General features: G+C 40.1%; 1 protein-coding gene across 1 annotated transcript in view; it reads left to right on the top strand.

Moving 5' to 3' along the window:
- The window catches only part of LOC109487608 (gamma-aminobutyric acid receptor subunit alpha-6-like), a 40,986-nt gene extending 25,109 nt beyond the window's left edge, over window positions 1-15,877 (top strand). The window contains exons 6-10 of the mRNA XM_019791612.1: window positions 3,050-3,199; window positions 10,708-10,860; window positions 14,392-14,519; window positions 14,828-14,923; window positions 15,527-15,877. Of these exons, the coding sequence (XP_019647171.1) occupies window positions 3,050-3,199; window positions 10,708-10,860; window positions 14,392-14,519; window positions 14,828-14,923; window positions 15,527-15,769 (770 nt within the window). The 3' untranslated portion in view covers window positions 15,770-15,877. The remainder of the gene's footprint in view (window positions 1-3,049; window positions 3,200-10,707; window positions 10,861-14,391; window positions 14,520-14,827; window positions 14,924-15,526) is intronic.
- The last annotated feature ends 5,799 nt before the right edge of the window (window positions 15,878-21,676 follow it).

The raw sequence follows: 21,676 nt of genomic DNA, 5'->3' as shown, positions 1-21,676 counted from the left end.
GTCCGTCTGTTGGTCAACAAGATAACTCAAGAACGCCTGGATGGATTGGTTTCATACTTGGTGTGTTGGTAGGGTGTGACGAAAACTGGAAATGATTAGATTTTGGTCCCCCTAGTGGCTTCCCTTGGTACTGCAGCGCAACTTCCGGTTTTGATATTTCGCGATCTGGACATGCTAGGGTCATGAAATTTTGATGGAAGGTAGCTCTCGTGCTTGGGAAGAAGTCATATGAGTTTGGGCCTCCTAGCGGCTTGTTCTGGAACTGCAGGGCACTTTCTGGCAAAATGTTTAAAAGCCAATAAGTCCAGACAGGAACAACATATTTTCATTATTTTTGGTGTGTAGGTAGCTGAGAGAGAGATGTACATAATTAAATGCAAATTATGCAAATGAGGACTTAATTTGCGTAATTAATGAGGAAATTCTATAATTACAGTGTTTTACATTATACTACTTACATACATGTAATGTATGTAACCTATGGCAGGTGGAACTTCAACAGATACTAATTATGCAAATGATGACCTAATTTGCATAATTAATGCGAAAAGTCCAGACAGGAACAACATATTTTCATTACTTTTGGTGTGTAGGTAGCTGAGAGAGAGAGATGTACATAATTAAATGCAAATTATGCAAATGAGGACTTAATTGGCATAATTAATGAGGAAATTCTATAATTACAGTGTTTTACATTATACTACTTACATACATGTAATGTATGTAACCTATGGCAGGTGGAACTTCAACAGATACTAATTATGCAAATGATGACCTAATTTGAATAATTAATGCGAAACTTCTATAATTTCGTAATGGTGAATGATGAGAAGGTCATACTTGGGACATCTGTAAGTTAATCAAAAGTTAACATACATCACGATGCATATATCATGTTAATGCAGAGGTCATTTGCACAATTAAAGAAGAAATTTACATTTACATATCAAGATCATATTTCATGGAGGTATGAGATCTCGGAATTCTAGTTTTTATTTTTTTTCTTATGTTGAGAAATATTTTCTTGCCAGTTGGGATTTTCAAGAAAATTCAAGAAACATTCTTCAAAGATTTTGTATGTTGATTCTTACACAAGGAATTCTATTCTTCTTTTTTTCGTAAGAAAGAAAATATTTCTACTATCTACACATGTGTTTCTTGAATTTTCTTGCTACGCGGATTCTTTAATTTCTTGTTCAAAGAATAATTTTCTTGCTACAAGATACATTCTCTTTGTACCAGGAAAAACAAGAAAAACAAGACAAAAGATACAAAACCGGAAGTTCTGCTGCAGTACCAAGGTCATTCACCAGGAGGCCCATATTTGACCTTGACCTTTATCTTCCTAAAACCTACCAGTATACCAAATATCATCACAATCCATAAAGGCGTTATGAAGTTATGCTGACTACAAATGTGCGGAAACACGAACACACAGACACACACACAGACACACACACAAACACGCCAAAAACAATACCTCCATTTTTCATGGAGGTAACAAGAAAAAGCATTTTTGGTAGTGTATGCATGCTGCAGGAATGGCCGTACATTAGATGTACAGATTAACGTCCCTGCTTACCTAATGATCATTACTGCACGTCAATCACCTCCATAATGAGCGTTACTCGTGATGTTACAGCAATGATGGAACAGCCACAGAGCTAATCAATCAATGGTCTCCGAACCGGGGGCAGTTTTAATGAGATTTTGCTCTGGTATTGGGGGGCTACTCATCAGTGGGATCCATCTATCAACTCTAATTCCGTGCCTTGACATTGTTGCAGTAACAATTACGGGGGAATTTAATACCGACCGTTAGGGAAATAGGCTGAATAGGCGTGGGACGGGCCTAACCACTCATCAATATCTTCCCCATACTACGGTCTACCTCTGGGAAGGACACAAGGACGACACTGAATTATACATTTACAGTTGCGTGGGTGGTGGGGTCTTATATGTATAAACAGCAGGACTTAGACTAGCTTTCTGTCATTAGTAGACTAAAACATAACTTCTGAGAACTTTTGATGAGTTTTGACGGCATGGGGGCGCGTTTAAGTATCTTTTCTAACTTTACTAATTGGTCACCAGAGATGAGAGTGTTCGGGTGCAGGTGAAGGAAAAAGGGAACATTAAAAACAAATGTGTTGCTGAACATGTAATGCCACGCAAGGGGACAGAATTGGCGTTTTACCAGGTCTTCAATCTAACAGCCGATTTTTGTAATTTTTTTCCATTTTCACAAGCAATAAAATTCAACTTCCCGACAAGGTTTGACACTGAAATTTTCACTGACTGTACTTTGTAGCACGTTCTAACAGTGTATGGCGTTTCAATGGTCAGCAATTCTTAATTCTTATGTAATGTCATTTCAAAAATGCTTCCTTGGAACTTTTTACTTTGGCCTCCCTAAGTCATTGACAATGTCTCCCTCTGGCTGCTACTGCTGAAACAGATCATTACAATCGTAACTGTACAAATGTGTTGTCCTTTGAAGTTGGAAGTCGTTCTGTATTGACGAAAGGCAGTTAAGGACACAATATCGCATTCCAGGTCCCTGGCGTGTGATCAAAATGATGAGGCGAGGTGAGTTACGACCACCTACTGGTCTCGCCAAGGCGAAAAAATCAATGCTATGACTAAGCTTGTGATGACATACATAGATAATCTATATTGGACATTTTGGCTTGCCACTTTCTTTTACTGTTCCGTCTGGTCAGGCAATGCTTTAGGACACACCACTTATCTAGATACAGTGACATATTATGTTATCTAGGAACTAAAAGTTGCATAAATGAGTGCAATTTAGTACCTTTACGGATGAATTAAGCTAGCTTAAATCACTACATTTAAGGACACTTTAAGACACTTAAATGTAGCGTAAATATTAAGATTTAAGCTTACTTTACGGTGCTTAAATGTTGCTTAAAAGAGTGCCATTAAACACTTTACGCACAAACTAAAGCTAGCTTAAAAATAATATTTAAGCACGCGTAAAGATCTTAATGTATATTCTCTTTGTTTTGCAATTCTTGAACCTTGGAAGATGGCTACCCTAAGGATGAGATAGAGTTCCACTGGAAGTACGAAGACGACTACAAGAACTCCGTCAGCATCAGTGACGAAGACCAGCGCCTGAACCAGTACGAGCTGCAAAAACATGAAGCTGGGAAGGAGCTGAAAATATCCAAATCTGGTAGGGAAAATATGACGAACGACGGTGGATCAGTTGTTGTTTGTTTTTTTGTTATTTTGTTCTGTCCTGAACCGTTTGGTTGCCTTCTGTATCTGTATCAGTATAGCCGGTATAACCGCCCTTCGGCGTAACACACCAGCTTCGCAGGCACGCGGCGCGGTGGCATCTAGCTATATGACACCGAACACTTAATCTTTGCACATTTAATTGCAGAAGTTGTTTAAAGCTTTTTAGTGATGATGCCCCAACTGTGCTCGGTGGCAACGAGTTCCAGTCTACGATAGTTCTGGGGAAATACGAACTATGCCTTAGAAGTAGACGTACAATGCATGTCTCTTATCATGGCAATAATTCTATTCTCAAATTGTGCACAAGGTGTAAAAATCCTTTAAGAATAACAAAGAGGTCGGGATACATGTATCTAAATCGTTGACAAAATTAGCCGGCTGACACGTGTTACTAACCGGGTTAATTGGCTTACGGTAACGGGTGATCTGGAGTGAGCGCCCGTGCGCGCTAGCCCGAATCATTCGAGAAAAGAATAAAGTGTGCGAACCGGTGGACAAAATTTTCTCCACCGCCAGGCAAAATGCCAAGGATCCGGAATGAGGTCATCGCTCAGGAATTTGATTTTCTCTCTCCCCTTGACTCCGCCCATTGACAAAGTGGGCGGAGCCATCAACAGTCCAATTTCATGGCCGTTGAGTGCAGCTGCGTCGCGCTGAAGTTGTACGGCGGCGGACTGCCCACTAGTCACTATTAAGGCTCACCAGGGGTCACCTCCGTGGCACAAGCAACCTTCTGGTCATTAATGCCAATAATGGCACCGTCCTGGACTCATAATTCCTCCGCCGTAGATAAATAGGCGGAAGGATATTTCCCCCACGAACCACATTTAGTGTGGCTGTTCATCATGATTAGGAACAGCCCGTGTTGACGAATTCAGCTCAGGGACGGTCAGAGAACACTCACTCTGGATATAGATGGATCATTAACTGGATGAAAAATTGAAAGCGGCATAGTCTATTCTATCAAAAAGACTATCCAAAAGACTTAAACTTAAAAGTTAGAATTTTCCTTGCAGTTAGGGCATTTTTTACACTGTCGCGTGTGAATTTTATTGCAAATCCAGGGCGTTTTTGTCAATAAATGATTGTAAAAAAATATCATTCTGATCTTGTACGTAGATTTTTAAAAGTTAATAACGAAGATGCTAGCAATGCCTATCATGTGAGGGTATATGTGATGTACAGCGAAGTCCTGAAATGTACTGGACCTTCAGCATTCTTCATTACGACTGTCCTAAAAATGTGCCCGAAGAAAGGAATAGGGTGCCCGATCGCCACATTTTTATTCATTTATTTTTTCTCTTCAAAATCATTCCTGACAGTATTTTGTCTTAAGAGTGAAGTTGCTGCTCGTACATCTCTTCCTTTTACTCGAGTACCCCCCACTAGTCCTAGTCGCTACCAGACTAACTACGCTGGCTATATATAGGAGAATATTTGCCGGGGGAGTTTGGCCGCCTTGTAGGTTTGACTGGGCCGCGGAGGAGGGAAAGAAACTACCTCCCCGCGGCCGGACTCCCTTGGCCAATTTTACTGTCTTTTTTGTAATTTGCCGAATTCTACGATCCGTTTTCCCGTACAAATTTTATTTATTTATTCAGCTTTACAGAAATTAAAATTCTGAGAGGAGCCGGCAACAGGAACATAGAGTTCCTCTACTAGGCCGACTCCTCTAGAAACATAGAAACAAAAACAAACAAACAAACAAACAAGCAACAATTTAAAATGATGATAACAAACAAATGAGTAATCAAATCGCTAACAGTTATGGCATCGACAGGTAGTGGTCCAGGTACATAAGTTGTCGGTTAAAAAAATGTCGTTTGAGCGAGATCTGTAGTAATAAATTAACAATTTTTTAACGGACGGTAAGCTGAAAGCCTGGTGGAGGCTACACTAGTCCGCCCAGGATCCCGCAGAAAGGCCTGGTGGAGGCTACACTAGTCCGCCCAGGATCCCGTAGAAAGGCCTGGTAGAGGCTACACTAGTCCGCCCAGGATCCCATAGAAAGGCCTGGTGGAGGCTACACTAGTCCGCCCAGGATCCCGTAGAAAGGCCTGGTGGACGCTACACTAGTCCGCCCAGGATCGGTACTGGAAAACCCTTGCTGGAGTTACCGTAGCCTCCGATGTCCCCCTGACTCAGACTCCCAGGGGGCAATGCGTATGATTGCCTGGGCTGAGCAGATAACAATGCTTTATTATCTCTTCATGCAGGAGGAAGTCTGACAGATATTACAGCCGCGCACGCCGCGGGAGGTTCTGGCACAGGATAATGCCAGCAGTAATAAAGACAAGAACTCTAGTTAATGGTTACCTTGAGGCTTGGATGATACAGCATGTACTCATCTGTTTCCCATGTTTTTTGTGATGTTGTCTGAAATTAGAACCCAGAATCAAGACTTGCAACTTGCCAAAGTAAATTATTTTTCGATAAAGAAAAAAAATCATCAACATTAATCTGTTGATGTTTCAATATTCCCATAAAAGTATTATCTGTAGGTTTGCTGTCACGGGTATCCGGCGTGCATGTATATATATATCATCATTTCTGGACAAATCATGATGTGACGTTGCCAGTTTTTTTTTCAGTTACGGGTTTACAAATAGCCTGAGATGAAGATAAGACGGAGTGAAATGTTAAAAACATACCAGTGAAGTAAGAAAAAGAGATAACTGATGCATCTCCACATTACGAGACTGATATTGACACAGCATCTGCCTCCCTACAGAGTTGCTAAAGGCATGAGCCAGTTACGGTCTTCACGGGATGCACATTTATCTGAGCCGGTACAGATGCACCGTGTGGCGCCAGAGACTTGGGCTTTTCCGCAAAGGGACTGTGCTGCATACTTCAAAGGCATAGTTATAGAACACACAGTAAAGTTTCAAAGGTTTAACGAGCACGTTAATGGATTTAGTAATTAAAGGGAGTAGACAAGTCTAATAGAATGGTTTACATGAAGAACTTTATTCCACGACAATTGCACAAGGTACAATGTATGGCAAACTACATAAAGAGAGTAACAAACAATAAAATAAATGTTGGATAAGACCTAATGTCGAATAAAACCTAACATATCTTATCTATTCAAACAATAAGGGCTAGCACAAGTCTTTGATAAAGTGTTACAATCCAGTGGGCTAATCACAAGTTTCGGTATTTATATAGTATACTTAGATTCGTCTCCCTCGATTCGAATGGTGTTGCGATTTTAACAGTATCTCTGTTGGTGCTTTGAAAATCCGGATGCACAATGGGAAGAAAGTTAGATCGCTGATTTTTCTGGATGGAGTATGCTACTAGCCTCGACCAGGCTTCGCGAGGCAGCTGTAAAGAGTAGAAATCGGCTAGATAGAGAGATAGCATGCCAAAGGAGTTGGTCTTCTGGAGAGAACAGATTGCCAGCAGACCAACTCCCCCGGCATGTTATCTCTCTATTTGGCTGATTTCTACTCTTTGCAGCCGCCTCCCGAAGCCTGGTAGAGGCTATATCTTTCAAACTAGACATATTTTCTCTGTCAATTGCATACGTGTAGCCATACGTGTGTAAAAGGTCTAAGACTTACTTCCTGACATATCTGTGGCATTTCTTTCTTTGGCACGTACAGAAGTCCAATACAATATCGCTGAATTTTTGGATGAACTATAAAAATTATGTTACATCTTTTTAGACTAGATATCTTTTCCCTGTCAATGGAATACATGTAGCCATGTGTGTGACTGGTCTATGACTTACTTTCTGACTTCAAATGACATATCTGTGGCATTTCTTTCTTTGGCACGTACAGAAGTCCAACAATATCGTTTAAAAAAAAACCTCGCCAAATGGTAGTGTCTCAGTTGTGACCGATTATCTAAAAGTCTTGCCGTGATTTCCCTGGTCGTTAGACGGTCCAGAGCGGCATGTGTCAGGCCACACAGCACACATCGGTCTCGGCCGGGGGATTTCCAGAACCCTATCTTGGTAATGGCACCTTTCTCCTGAGACCCCAGTTTTATGAGGAATCAGGTATGCAGTTTTAAAACCGTATCAATCATACATGCAGCCCAGCGCCATCCACTGATCCCCTGGAGTTTCTAACCTAGCAAGTTTGACGTCTTCAGAACCCGGTGAAGCAACGAAGGGACTGAGCCACTAATACACACTAACTCCAGTTGATGGACGTCCGTCATCTAGCTTCAAGCATTGCCGTCAATATTTGAATATCCATAGGTCTTACTTCCATCCGGTATTATAACAGTGACGACATGTGTCGTCCTTCACCCTTATAGATGGACACACATTGGTGAATCTGGCAGGTAAAACCGTACATGTAGCTCATATTTTGCATGGAGAAGTTACATGCTTGCTCCATACAGAACACTAAAAATAGTCCCAAGCCAATTGAAGGTTGTTCTATATCGCATTTCCTTGAGCCAGACTGGTGGACGAATCTTTCCTTATAGATGGACACGCATTGATGAATCCGGCAGATAAACCCGTACATGTATCTCATATTTTGCATGGCGAAATTACATGCTTGCTCCATAAAGAACACTAAAAATAGTCCCAAGCCAATTGAAGGTTGTTCTGTATCGCATTTCCTTGAGCCAGTCTGGTGATGGACGAATCTTTCCATCAGGAAAGGCAGACCCACCAGCCGTTGCCATGTGATCAGCCTATCCTTCATCGCATGTACCGCGACTGAAAATGCCAAAACAACTTTTTTTGTGAAGGTCGTCAATATATATGAATCAATATTAAATGTAATTTCCAACACAAGAAATTGGACTAACCCAAATTTTCGACTGTACAACTCCAGTCTTTTTCAAGGAATGAACAATCCACCGCTTCCGGGATGTCACACAGATAACACACATGACTTCGTGAGCAGTGGATTATAGGTTGCAGAAAGTCTGTGGCGCCCCCCGTCTCTGTTGAGGGATGGTTGTAGATTGTCAATCTATGTGCGATATGAGTAAAATCAGATAATTTTATACCAATATTTTTGTGTACCCAGGCTGGAGTTATGATATACTCGTATCAACATTGTGATTATGTAGCTACAACAAAATGTGAAGATACCAACAATGCATAATTTGATGTGTTAGAATTGACGCAGTTTTTGGACGGCCTGTGTAACCCCTGTGTACTAGAGCGTTGGATAAATTCAAGTGCGCGAATGTACATTTATCAAAACAGTACATTATTTGTGTGTCATAGGACTGAGACTATTTTCCGTCATTCCGTCAGTTTTCCGTCATACTAGTAAGTGCGAGAATACTACACAATCGAAACACTGCATCATTTGAAGTGTACAATAGCGTTGCATAAACGTTTCATTTAATATGATCGGTAGTAGCTAGGAAAAAATTTTTCGCTCCGTTGAGACTGTACAATAATGTACTGCTACATTATGTAATAAGCGAGGTCAGGATGGCACTCCGCTTGAAGAGACGTGGAGACTGCGGGACCGGTGCACCGTGTACACGCGAGACGAAAGCGGCCCTGGAGCGCAGGTGCTCCCGAGAGGCAGCCGTGTCACGGGTCACGGAAAAACAAACCGTGCCTGATGAGGCGAACTCAAACCCCTTTTCTGCGCGCTTCTGTGTCCAATTGCAACGCCCGTGTCACATCGACAATACATTACACACACACAACGCCTACGTCTACCTGAGATGGATGGGTGAGGCCACTGCTTTCTCGAAGTCTTCAATATTAATCCACCTACTGTGAAATTAAACAAGCACCACGGATTGACAGCCATTCGGTATCGAACAGACCCAATCCACAGGTGTCATACTTTATCGGCATTAGCAATTATTTCCGAGACCTTTTATTGAGCAAACTTCTTATCTTAGCCGACCTAGTAAGGGAAGGGGGGGCTGGAATGTTGAACTCCATCCATTTCCAATGAGGAACGCATTTATCAAGAAACTTTTCTTTTCACTAGACGTCAGATTGGACGATTGCTTTTCAGCGAAGAATCGTCTATATTTGACAAGTTGGAAAAATTAAAGATTTTGTGGGGTCGTGTGGTGTAACGGCAGAGTGCTCGTCTCGGTAGGACCGAGAGGTCCCGAGTTCGAGTCCTGTCATGGCACCTATTTTATGCCCTTGGGAAAGGCACTTCACACGACTTTCCTCACTTGACTCAAGTGAAAATGAGTATTGCCCTGTCCTGCATTTGTCCTCTGCGTTGTTGGCGGCATAAAACAAAGTTGATATAACTTGAGTGTGCTGTCACCATGACTAGTCATGAAATGTTGGAATATTTCAACCAATTGTGTAGTGATGGCAAAAGTGGCAAAAATGTAGCCTCCATAGCATGCCAAAAACTGGGGGATTTGGGGGTCTCCATGGTCTTTGAGAGCTTTTATGTGCTATTTTCTGACTGCATATAGACAACATAGCCGGTCTGGTTGAATTACCCCCGTTTTTTAAACTGGGCCAATCAGAAAACAGCCGAAGACCACCAAACCCCCAGTTCTATAAGCCTGCTACGGAGGCTAGCAAAAATGTAGATCAGAAGAAGGACCAAACCGTTTCCTAGCCTTCGTAGCAGGCTTATAGAACTGGGGGTTTGGTAGTCTTCGGCTGTTTTCTAACGGGGGTAATTCAACCAGGCCGGCTATGTTGTCTATATGCAATCAGAAAATAGCACATAAAAGCTCCCAAAGACCATGAAGACCCCCAAAACCTCCAGTTTTTGACATGCTATGGAGGCTAACCGTTTCCAGTGACCAGACTCATACATAAAAGCCATGCGTGACAAACGAGCTTCTGCTGACCTGGTCTTAAAGCCTTATTGGCGGAGGCAGACATGTCACCATTATGGAGTACTTTGTGTGACCCATGGAATATTAGATCCATAAATTAATTGTGATATGATCCCAGTCAGAAAGGCAAACCAAACAGCTTTGTTAACTTTAGGAATCGAAGACAGATTCTTTAAAAAAACACGGTGAGCAAAAGTCACCAAACTGTACAGGATAAACTGTTTGCTTCGTCAGTGACTGACTTTTGCCATTTCAGTCACTAACGAAAGGTAGTAGATGCTACCTGAAACGTCTGACCGTTTCCAGAATCATATCCAGTTGCTTGAGTAACTGCTTTTTGGCGTGTGGTATTACCTGGATATCTAACCTCCATCGACGTGTTGGTTGAACAGTCTTTTTTTTACATTGTGCAGTAAGACTTTACAATGACAGTGACAATGGTTGATACTGAAACCCCATGTCTGCCATTTCCTGTTGTAGATTGAATGGTGTTTGTACATGTACATATTTGTATATAGTGTGTTTCTGTGTTCTTGTCTTCTTTTTTTTTAACCAATTGTAAAAATTGAATACACAATTCAGGGGTGCATCAGCATTTCCTGCTTTTGGACGATTTGGTTTGATTGAAGAAATTGATTGATTCATTCATTGATTGATTGATTTGAATATTTTCTACAGGACAGTACATCATCATGACCGTAGACTTCTATCTGAAGAGAAACATGGGGTACTTTCTGATCCAGACCTACCTCCCCTGTATCCTGATTGTGGTGCTGTCCTGGGTCTCCTTCTGGATCAACAAGGAATCTACTCCAGCCAGGGTTGCCTTAGGTAAAACATCAACACTAATCTTACAGGTCGACTGTCTGTGGGCATAGATCATCCGCTAAGTAGTTTTCTTGCAAGACCTCCTGGTTAGAGACCTCACAACGATTAGTGGTATACAGACATAAATGCTTCTAAAGACCATATATGGAGAAAAATCAAAGGCTTTTGAAACGCTCCTACCCATTACGCGATGCTATCAGGTCATCATTGAACCTTGTCCGCAAGCAAAGGTAGACACAAAGTGGAACATGAATTCCCTGTGTGGTTTAGTGGTTAAGTAAGGTGTGTGAGAGAAGACCGACTAAAAGGTTTTTTAGCAACCTAGTTCGTCCATTGTATCAGTCATCCCTAATCCTTACATGATCTTTTAACTGCAGGACATTTATCAAAAACAAGGGGCCAGCCAGGGGATGTCTTTTGAATTTCTTTCTGGTTAATGAATGAATGAATGAATGAATGAATGTCTTTATTTCAGGTATTTCGCCCATAGCAAACAACGGTACAAACATAGAAACACAAACTATACATACTGCATATTATATACATTTTTAAAAAAGGAATTTCTGTACTGACAAATGATCTGACATCAGAAGACAATGTATTATGCTGTTTTCGGTTTTGTTTAGCCTGTCAACAAAGGAGTAGCATAATTTTCTGCGTCTGGCATCAAATGTGTCAGTAGTTTGGTGAACAAGCATAGTACTTGCACTGCACCATCTTGGAAACTTAAAGAAGTATCCGAAAACAATTATTATATGCCACCCAACATTTGGCAAGCACACTCGAATTAACACGGTTCCATAGCTGGTTGCCAAACAGTAACAGTTAAAAGTTCTATGTATTTTTTTAAAAATTAGATTACCAGTGACTTTTGATAGTATGTCAAACTTCAAGCATCACAACGTTGGAGATACAATTACAACCTTATATGTATTTTCGAAACTTTCGGAAAGCTATTTGAAAGATGACCCAGTTTATAAATGGATGTCAGACCTGAGGGTTAATCTGAATTGTCAGTGTTACTGGATGAAGGTGTTGTCAGATTCAGAAATCGATGGTCTGCTTACAGGACAAATTTCAAACAAAGTTGGCGTCATGTACATGTAGTCTACTTAATCACTTGCTTCTAACTCGCGAATTTAAATATCTAAATCTAAAAGGGGCATAAAATGTAACGGTTTTGCACCGAACATTGAGATATTTCAATTGAAAAATCTTCATGTGAACGCAAAGTACTTTTGAGCATATCTGACATCTATCGTTGGCGCTAATAAAAGCCCACGTGAGGCGCACTCAGTTTGTGGTGCCACAACAAACTATCAGAAAGTAAACATACATGGTTTACATGGTTTAGTCTTACAACACATTCGTACGGTGTCATTTGTTTGCATCTTCACTCCCTAAATGGCATTTTCAATTCCTATTTGCGGTACAGTAGGGCCGATTCAACTTACTTTGTAATGAAGTAGCCAGAAAGTTTATTTTTGTATCGTCCTAACGTCACATAATGCAACTTTAACAGAATCCAAACGTGCATTTGTTGAGTTTCATTGTTGTGCACAAAAGAAAGCTCAATTTTATCTACAAGTTATGAACCGAAGTCTCCCCCAAAACTGACTTCAGCTATCTTTATAACCTTCGCCTTGAAGAAGGAGCCGAAGAAAGACTTGATAGAGCGAGAGGATTTAAGCGTTTCATTTGACTGCGCAGTTTGGGGTAATCTGATTGAGATCTGTTCCCAGAACTAATTGTAGAAACAACTGATAACATTATTTTATGTCGCCCATAGTTTATTAGTACCGATGGAAGATAGGCCTTCTTGGAAGCTGCCTCATCGTCTGTAGCACACTTGAGCTGCGTTTTGTTCTGCACCATTAACTAGATCAAATTTAGCGATACACAGCACGAACTTCAGAGCTCCAGCCGGAATCCTTGAAAAATAGCATTTGTGCCGCAGAGTTGTATTTTCAACTAATGTGATATCATATCACATTTCACTAGGGGATCTATCAGACAGTAGTCTTTCACTTAATGTACGGGTTATTGTTGGTCTACTCCTTTCGATTGCTATCAGTTAGAGTACCGATTCATCTTCGAACTCTCAAAATTGCTGCAGGGAAGTAATGTTGTTCCCACAAAAAGTAAACTAAAAGACAACTAACCAAATAGATGGCAGGAAAGCTTAGATTTGATATACATATGGACTACTCAAATGAAAGTACCTCCCAAAACACTCTCAGTAAGGTAGAGGTCTTGTTACTTTAAAGGAGGTCCTCTTGGAGTTTGTACTGGTACTCGTACTTGCACAGAGGCTGCGGATGGACAGAATAGGGTAGCCCCCAGAATAGGCCCCTTTGCAATTTGTTCCTTATTATTGTTTTGGCATGCATTTCAAAGACGTAAATTACAAAATAATTGAGGTTTTGATGTCAATAAGGCCTCTTGATGGAGACATCACATTAAGCTGCGTGGTAGCATTCTGACCAGGACACCGTTTAGCTCAGTTTCATTAAGAACATTGACCATTGACAAATATTGCAACTCTAAACCCCACAAGCCAAGCCAAGAGAGAGAAACCCCACTTGTAATGGGAGGTGCTGTTAGGCAGATCTCTCACCAGGTATTTGATATAACAGATTTTCTAGACCGGACAGGAATGATTAGTCAGGTCATTACAGGTCGTTTACCTACAGGGTCAGAGACCTTAAGTCAAGACCTGTCCTAAATAATCAATATACTAATTTCCGCCGCCCGAACTTACTCTTTTGTGTTGCACAAGCCTAGTGCATACTTGCTCTAGTGTAGCAGTTTTCCCATCATTTTATGTAAATGTAATTTGAATAGAATAGAGGAAGTGTATCACTTTGTTATAGAAGTAGATTATATAGTAAAGAGAGAAATGATCTGTATAGTACTTACTTCATACACTTGAGCACTGCAGAAAAACTCATATTCCTAATGCGACTTGACAAACCTTCCATTGAAAAACATATCTGTTTCTTTGTACCTCTACTATAACTGAAAAGCGAGAAATTCAATGTATGTAATAATAGCTAGTTTTATTTTGTATATATCTTTTCATCATGTTTTGTTTTGAACTGTACTTAGCCCAGTGTGGCAAAAATGTGCAATAAAGGTCGCCATTCATCATCATCATGTCTCCGGATTATACTAATCCGGTGAGGCACACTTGATAAAGTTACTCCAGTATGTCCTATCTCTCATAGCGGACACTAATGCAGTCCCTGCGAGACCAGTGTCTCTCTCTAACATGGACAAAAGTGTAGCATAAGGACGTCCCACTCTACGTCTCCCAGTATTAAGCCACTATACTAGTCTACCAGCTGGTTCGTTACTACGAACAACATGCCCTGTCAGGGCAAGTCTACGTCGTCAGACTACAGATGAAATGGGCGGGAGAGAGCCATAGAGTTGTTTGTTTGTTAGATGTTGTCTCCATTCATTCTCCAGGTCGCCATTCATTCATTCATAAAAAATGCTAATGCTAATGTTCTGATTTTACGACACCTGTAGGTATTACGACAGTGCTGACGATGACGACCCTGAGCACCAGTGCGCGGCACTCCCTGCCCAAAGTGTCCTACGCGAACGCCATGGACTGGTTCATCGCTGTCTGCTTCGCCTTCGTCTTCGCCTCCCTGGTTTGTTTGTTTGTTTGTTTATTTATTTAGGAAGCTCCATTAGTGATGAAACATCGCTATTCTTCCTGGAGTCCTTTACATAAAATACATTAACTATTATTTACATACACGTTTAACTGCTATCAATAAAACTTATCTTATCTACATAGTAAATCACTCATTAAGCATGAATTAATAGTAAATTACACAACAAGCATCAATGTCTGAGAGGTCATTTAGTACATAGTTGCTTTTTTGGTTAACTGTATATTGTAATATTATTAATTGATGTATTAATTGATGCTTATTGTGTAATGCTTAATGTGCAGGTGGAGTACGCATGCGTCAACTACTTCTCCATGAGGAAGCCCTCGCCTCCGCCAATCCGCAACTCGCAGGACGAAAACGAGGATTATGATAATGAGGTATGGCTCTACTGTTTATGTACTTATATCTAGTTGTCAAGGTGATATAACGGACCACAGGAAGAAAAGCTTCTATGGGGTCGCGTGTGGCGTAGCGGCAGAGTGCTCGACTCGGAACCAAGAAGCCACGGGTTCGAGTCCTGACATGCCACCGATCTTGTGCCCCTGGGCAAGGCACTTTACACGACTTTTCTCACTTCGCTCAGGTGAAAATGAGCATTGTACTGTCCCTGTGTTGGTGGTGGCATTAATATAAGTTGAAAAAATTTGCTTGAGTGTGCCGTCACCACGTCTTGTGATTGCATGTTGGAATATAAAAAAAGCCACTGTCATGTATGCTAAATGTGTATCCTAATGAACTCAAACTCATATTTACCTCCGCGTATTCTTTTGGCTGTGGGTTTGTTTGTATGTTTGTCCGAGTGCGACGGTTTCATGGAGGTTGGGAGGTGCACGTGATTTTGATAGTTGGTGTCCTAGGACTTCAGATAACAGCATAAAATCTTGCCCCTTATTCCTTCGCGTAATAAGTGACATTCCATTGTGAAATTGAATGATTGTTGAATATACTTTGTTTTTGTTTTTGTATACCTTGTTATTCAGCAGCAGGGCACTTCCGCCGGAAACGGAAAGGGAGGAGCCGAAGTGAAGGAGAAGACCGGATGTTGCAGTGTGTTCCGGGGCCGCTGGTGGCCACAGGTGGTGAAGTGCATGAGAAACAACATCCTGTACCGAGCAGAGTCCGAGGACAACGTCAGCAACATCGACAGACTGTCCCGCGCCATGTTTCCATTCACCTTCGGCATCTTCAATGTCGTCTACTGGCTCGCCTATTACATTGAGTAATAGCATTGGAGTATTGGATAACTGCCCTCTACATAGCAAACTAGAGTTCCCAGATCTCATACCTTCGCCAAACGATGTTAATCTTTATGGCTGACAAATTATAGATTATTCCCCTGATTGTGAAAATAGGATCCTCATTTTCATGAATTATATCAGTTTACCATATTCTCAACCAAAAGCAGTCTTATATTAACAAACAATGCCATTCTAGCATTTTGCCATAAATTATGCAAATGAGGTCCTAATTTGAATACATTATGTTTAAATGATGTTCACCTTCAATGAACTTTCAAATACCATAAGTATGAAATTCTTGGCGAAGGTAATAAATGAACGCTTACGTCTTTTAGGCAATCTCCCCACATTCGATTTGATCTTATTATAGAAACAAAACGTATTAGCTACAGTAACCACTGATAGTAACCCTGCATATATTCGTGTATATATATGAACTAACTGTGACCGTGAATTGTCTTTTGTCAGACAAGAAAAGTGCTATCATGTCACATATCTGTACAGGAATGATATGTTAGTGACGCATACATTATAAACAAACAAAGAAAGCAAGATGAACTCAAGCGAAGGCAGTCGGACGCGCTTTAACTTTTACAAAGTTTTGCAACATCATATATATATATATATATATATATATGGAACAAGAAGAATATGAAAACTTTACAAATGTTCCCCAGTGGAAGATTTGAAGGTTGTATATACGTGGCATTTTCCAGTAAACTATGATATTTCTCAACAAGCACCTTGACCAAAGTGCACAATATTTTATGTTTTGTGCTCCATTTGTAGAGTGATCAAATCTACATTCTTCGTGTATTTCATCCCATTATGTGATTCTCAATGTAAAACTAGGCCATTGATAGCTGCGGGGGAGTGATATTACAGTTTAAACACCTCTTTCTGTTTGATATCGTCTGTACTTTATAATGTTCTGTTCTCTTATCACAGGCCAGGCAACTGTATAGCAGTATAGCCTGTAGCGTTCTGCGTTCACGAGCAAAAGACAACCAGTCATTTATTTTACGATTAGGCCACAGCAAGTAATTTCTATGGATGACATCAGCGCAGGCATTAATTTTCGCCTGATTTGGTAAAAAAAACACGAAATTTTGTCGCCTTCTGACAGTGGTCTACAGGCCGAAAATGGGCAAATATGTCTGTTCAAACTATGAAGAGAGGAGACAAGACAAGGCTCTGATTAAATGTTTTGTTTCTTACTTTGATGCAGTGATATGTGATGTTGGCTGTGTATATGTGATGTTCCCACTGAATCAAAACCATTTGTACAATGATTGAGTCAAAATTATAAATTGTAGGAATCTTGTTTTTTTCGGCCTGCCTTGTTTTTTTTTCGCCCGCTCGCGTCAGATTTGGAATCTGTGGAAGATGACATCCATAAAATTTACGTGCTCTGGCCTTACGCTAAATACATGGCTATAACTTCGCCACCCCCATCCCTATATCCGTCTTGTCAAATCATATCCCTTTACTACATGTATGTAGTACATAAACATTTTCATATCTCATTTAGTCAATCCAGAATATTTGTCCAGAATGTTAACAAGGTGTGAAATCAACTGTCTTGATAATATTGTGATTATTGAAAGAGAATTTTTGAAACTGCATTATGAAAGAACTTTATTGCACAACAATTGCACATGGTACAATGTATGGCAAACTGCTTAAAGAGAGTAACGAACAATAAAATAAATGTGTTGAGTAAGACCTAATGTCGAATAAAACCTACCATATCTATATCATAATTATTCAAATAATAAGGGATAGCACAAGTCTTTGATAAAGTGTTACAATCGAGTGGACTAATCACAAGTTTCGGTATTTTTTCTAATAACAAAGCAGTCCTTTATATATCTACCTGCGTTGTGGGACCATTACATGTAAAGATATATTCAAATCTGTCTACAACACCGAGACTCTTGAAATCTGTTGTACTTGATTCGAGAAATGTAAATAGCTTGTTACGTATAACATCATATTTGGTACATTCCATATTTCATTCTATTATGTGTTCAATAATGTGACAACTGGTGCTGACTTCTTCAATACGACGGAGGTTTTATAAGCATGGTGATTGATACATCAACCCAGAAAGGGGCGCTTAATCACTACACACCTCGTTGTCTCACAGAACGTTAATAAGAAAAACCTCTTTAGAAGATTTCCCAGAGGAGCAGCTAGTTATATGATATATGAGGGCATGAAATATTACACATGGTGCCATAAAAACATACTTTCTTTAAAGCTGCATTATGTAACATTTGGACGACGCAAAAATTTAAATTTCTTCTTCATTTCTTTACAAAGCAAGTTGAATCAATCAGCCCTACTCAAAGTATGGCGCCTTAGAAGTGTGTTATAAAGTTCAAAACACAGCTGTCAGCCATGTTTGTTTACACTCTGGTATTTTGTGGTGGCACCACAAACTGAGTGCGCCTCGTGTGGGCTGTTTTAGCGCCAACCATGCATAAATGTCACAAATGTGAGACAATTGCCAAAATATGTTGAAAAGTGGAACTGTGAAATTACAATAACACAAAGAATTAAGAAAAAAAAAACATTTTTTTTCTTTTTTGGTGCAAAAATGTTACGTAATGCCCCTTTAAGCAGTGTATACTAACTAAAAGAACAAGACATCTGTCTACTATCAATTCAGTAGCTACCTTTCCAAAGAGCAAGTTGTCTTTTTCTGTACGTGTATATGACCATTCTTAGTTCAAGGAAATATTGAATTTCTAAGACTAAGTACTCAATAATGACAACTTTTTGTGAAAAATAAAATTCATTGAAAAACGTAGGTCGCGATGTACATTAGTATAAGAGGTATTAGAAAGGAGGCTAAAAGTTTAATTCTAATTTTATCCCAAATCATTAGTTGATGCAAATGTATGTGACAGAAGATTTTGATTGCATATTTATGATATACAGATTGCTGTACTGAAAACATATTATATTTTACTTAATACCTCAATAGCTAATTATGCTAATAAAGGCATCATATCTGCGATGACTATCGAAACACAATCATTTTGTGTTCTATGATAAAAAGCTCATACTCATCTAACATGTGATTTGCGTTGTAATTAATGTTGTAAGGTACGAGTGTTTCAATTAAGTTAATTAGTAATTTGCAATATCACTGAGAAAATTGCTACAGTTAATGGCAAAATCTAGTTTTTTTTTAAGATTCCAACACATGTAATCACAAGGTGTGGTGACGGCACACTCAATTTTTGTTTCAACTTAAATTAATGCTGCCACCAACACAGGGGACAATACTAATTTTCACCTGAGCAAAGTGAGGAAAGTCGTGTAAAGTACCTTTCCCAAGGGCACAAGATCTGTGGCATGTCAGGACTCGAACCCGGGACCTCTTGGTTCCGAGTAGAGTCGTTACGCCACACGAGCCCACAGCTAGTTCCCGACATAATTAATGTCAAAATACGTCGCATATTTTCTCAAAACCCCAAGGCCTCATCATCAAAGAGTCTATTAAGCGTTATCTCTTGTCATTTATTACATGTCTTTAAGTAGCAGATTGTATACTTGGACACAAACACAAGACATGGACTGATACATGGACTGAGTAGCGGCATCTGACACTATCTGAAAGAAAAAGCAGTGTAAATGGGCGTCAATAAAGATTCGTTAAAGATAAATACAGTATAGGAAAGCCACCCAATTCTCTGATCGTATATCCTAGTAAAAGAAACATTTCTAGTTTTGTCATGGCTGTCAACATACGTTTTACTACAAGACTAGGTACAAAAGTCCCCCGTTGAGATCCTATGGTTAACGTCAATGTCCAGTGATAAATGACGTCTGGCTAAGCTTTGAACGCTGTTACTTATCTCGGCAAGTGCTGGCATTCCCAGTTTGCTTGGGACAAAACAGTCTGTAAAAACGGACTTAAAACTGACAAATGTATCGCGCTAGTTGTCAGCCATTCATTTTGCAAGTTTCGTTTTATCATTCTACTGCAGAAGTGCGGGTTTTAAAGGGACTTTACACAGACAAAAGCGTCGCAGCAATTCCTGACTAACTCTTCTCACAAGTTGTGTTTATCATCCAAACGCAGAAGCAGCCAGAGGAAGATGTATGCTCCTTCAGCTCAGCACAAAGATTGTACATGCGTACATGTTGAGAAGGGCAATAAATTTTCCTTATCCGAAATGCTTCTAATGTTATCAAGCTGGCACTCACCATGGTGTCCGTGTGGACCCGAAAAAAACTATGAAACTGTCGGGTTTTTTTATTCAAAGCAATAGCTTGTCTCCTTGTGGAAAAGCAATGCTTTTTGATTTTATATCGTATCTTTGTAAAACCCAGACGCTCATATTTCAATCAAGCACACAGGCAAGATATATTCATTGATAATGTCCAAGCATATATATCTTTTGATGGTAGCAAGGCAGTATCAAATTGGCAAGACAGTATCAAATAGGCAATGCGGTACCATGTTGGCAAGGCAGTATCAAATATTTATTTTTTTATTTATTTATGAAGATTGACCACATTAGTGGAAGGAATGTCAATCCGGATAATCACCTCTTCAAAGATGTCAAACCTGAGACCAGACTGTAAAGTTTGAACCACTCACACCGGGAAGGTCCCCTACTCTTTTCGATTAGTGCGGTGGGTTTTTTAACGTGCGTGGGGTGTGGCTCTCCCAAACACGGGAGCTAGCCTCCAATTAACGTCCTATCCGAGGGACGTCCCTAACCGAAGCTAGGTACAGTGAGTAAAGTGGTGAAAGTCGTGTAAAGTGCCTTCCCTAAGGGCACAAATAGGGCAGGATTCGAACCCTCAACCTCTTGGGTGTGATTAGTCATTTGTAGTCATAACTTCAGAACGCCTTTACGGATTTTGATGATATTTTATATGCTGAGAGGTCTTAGGAAGCCAAAGGTCAAGGTCAAATATGGGCCTCCTGGTGGCTGACCTTGGTACTGCAGCAGAACTTCAAGGCAGGGAAAACAGATATGCGGGTCATGCAACAAAACACCAGCACACGTATGGAGACAGCGCGCCTGATTAATGAGGTTCTCCCTATGGAATAGGCTACTTGTACAGTTGACCATATCAATTACAACCTGACCTATTTCAGGCCATATCTGTGTTATTTTGTTCTGTACTGTAGTGTACTGTGTAAAAACATTTACAAAACTCATATATTTCATGGAGGTATGAGATCTCCGAATTCTTGTTATGTAATGTTAAGATGCCTAAAATGCGCAATTCAGCGTCTGTACAAAATAACAGATGACGCTGCCATGTATTTTAGTGTAAAATGAACGAAGTCAATAAACACAATATATAATAAGTCCATATATTAAGATAATCTTAATAAATATGATCGAATCAATTCAAAAACCCTTTTGGCGTGTCCCCAATCAAATATTGAATAGAATATAAACTCGTATGTGTTTGGAAATGTCACTGACATAAATAAATTATGACTTCAATGTAGGCATGTAGTTCACTAAACGACGTTGTATATACCAGCAATAGATTATCGTGCAATTCTTGTGAATTCGTTCCTCTGCTGAGAGAAATTTATGTGGTAACCTTCTCCTGAAATAACGCGAGACTTCATTTTGATTACGTAGGGATTTTGACAGGCGTATATGGGTGGATAGGGTAATTCTTCAAATAAAAGTAACACGTCAACGGGCAGTATAATTCAGAGAGAGAGTGACTTTTATTTATATTACTTTTTTGGCGACGTCTCAGGGAGGAGCCTAATGGTACAGTATTGTGTGCAGTTTGCAAGAATTCTAGGAATGGTACAGGCATTTTGTCCATAGGAACGGAATGTCCACAGGCATGTCTCTGACCCACATCTATGCCCACATTCCTGGAACCCTTGGGAAA

Source organism: Branchiostoma belcheri, unplaced genomic scaffold, assembly GCF_001625305.1.
Source record: "Branchiostoma belcheri isolate BF01 breed outbred unplaced genomic scaffold, Haploidv18h27 scaffold9, whole genome shotgun sequence".
Lineage (NCBI taxonomy): Eukaryota > Metazoa > Chordata > Leptocardii > Amphioxiformes > Branchiostomatidae > Branchiostoma > Branchiostoma belcheri.
This window is presented reverse-complemented; position numbering and strand designations above follow the sequence as displayed.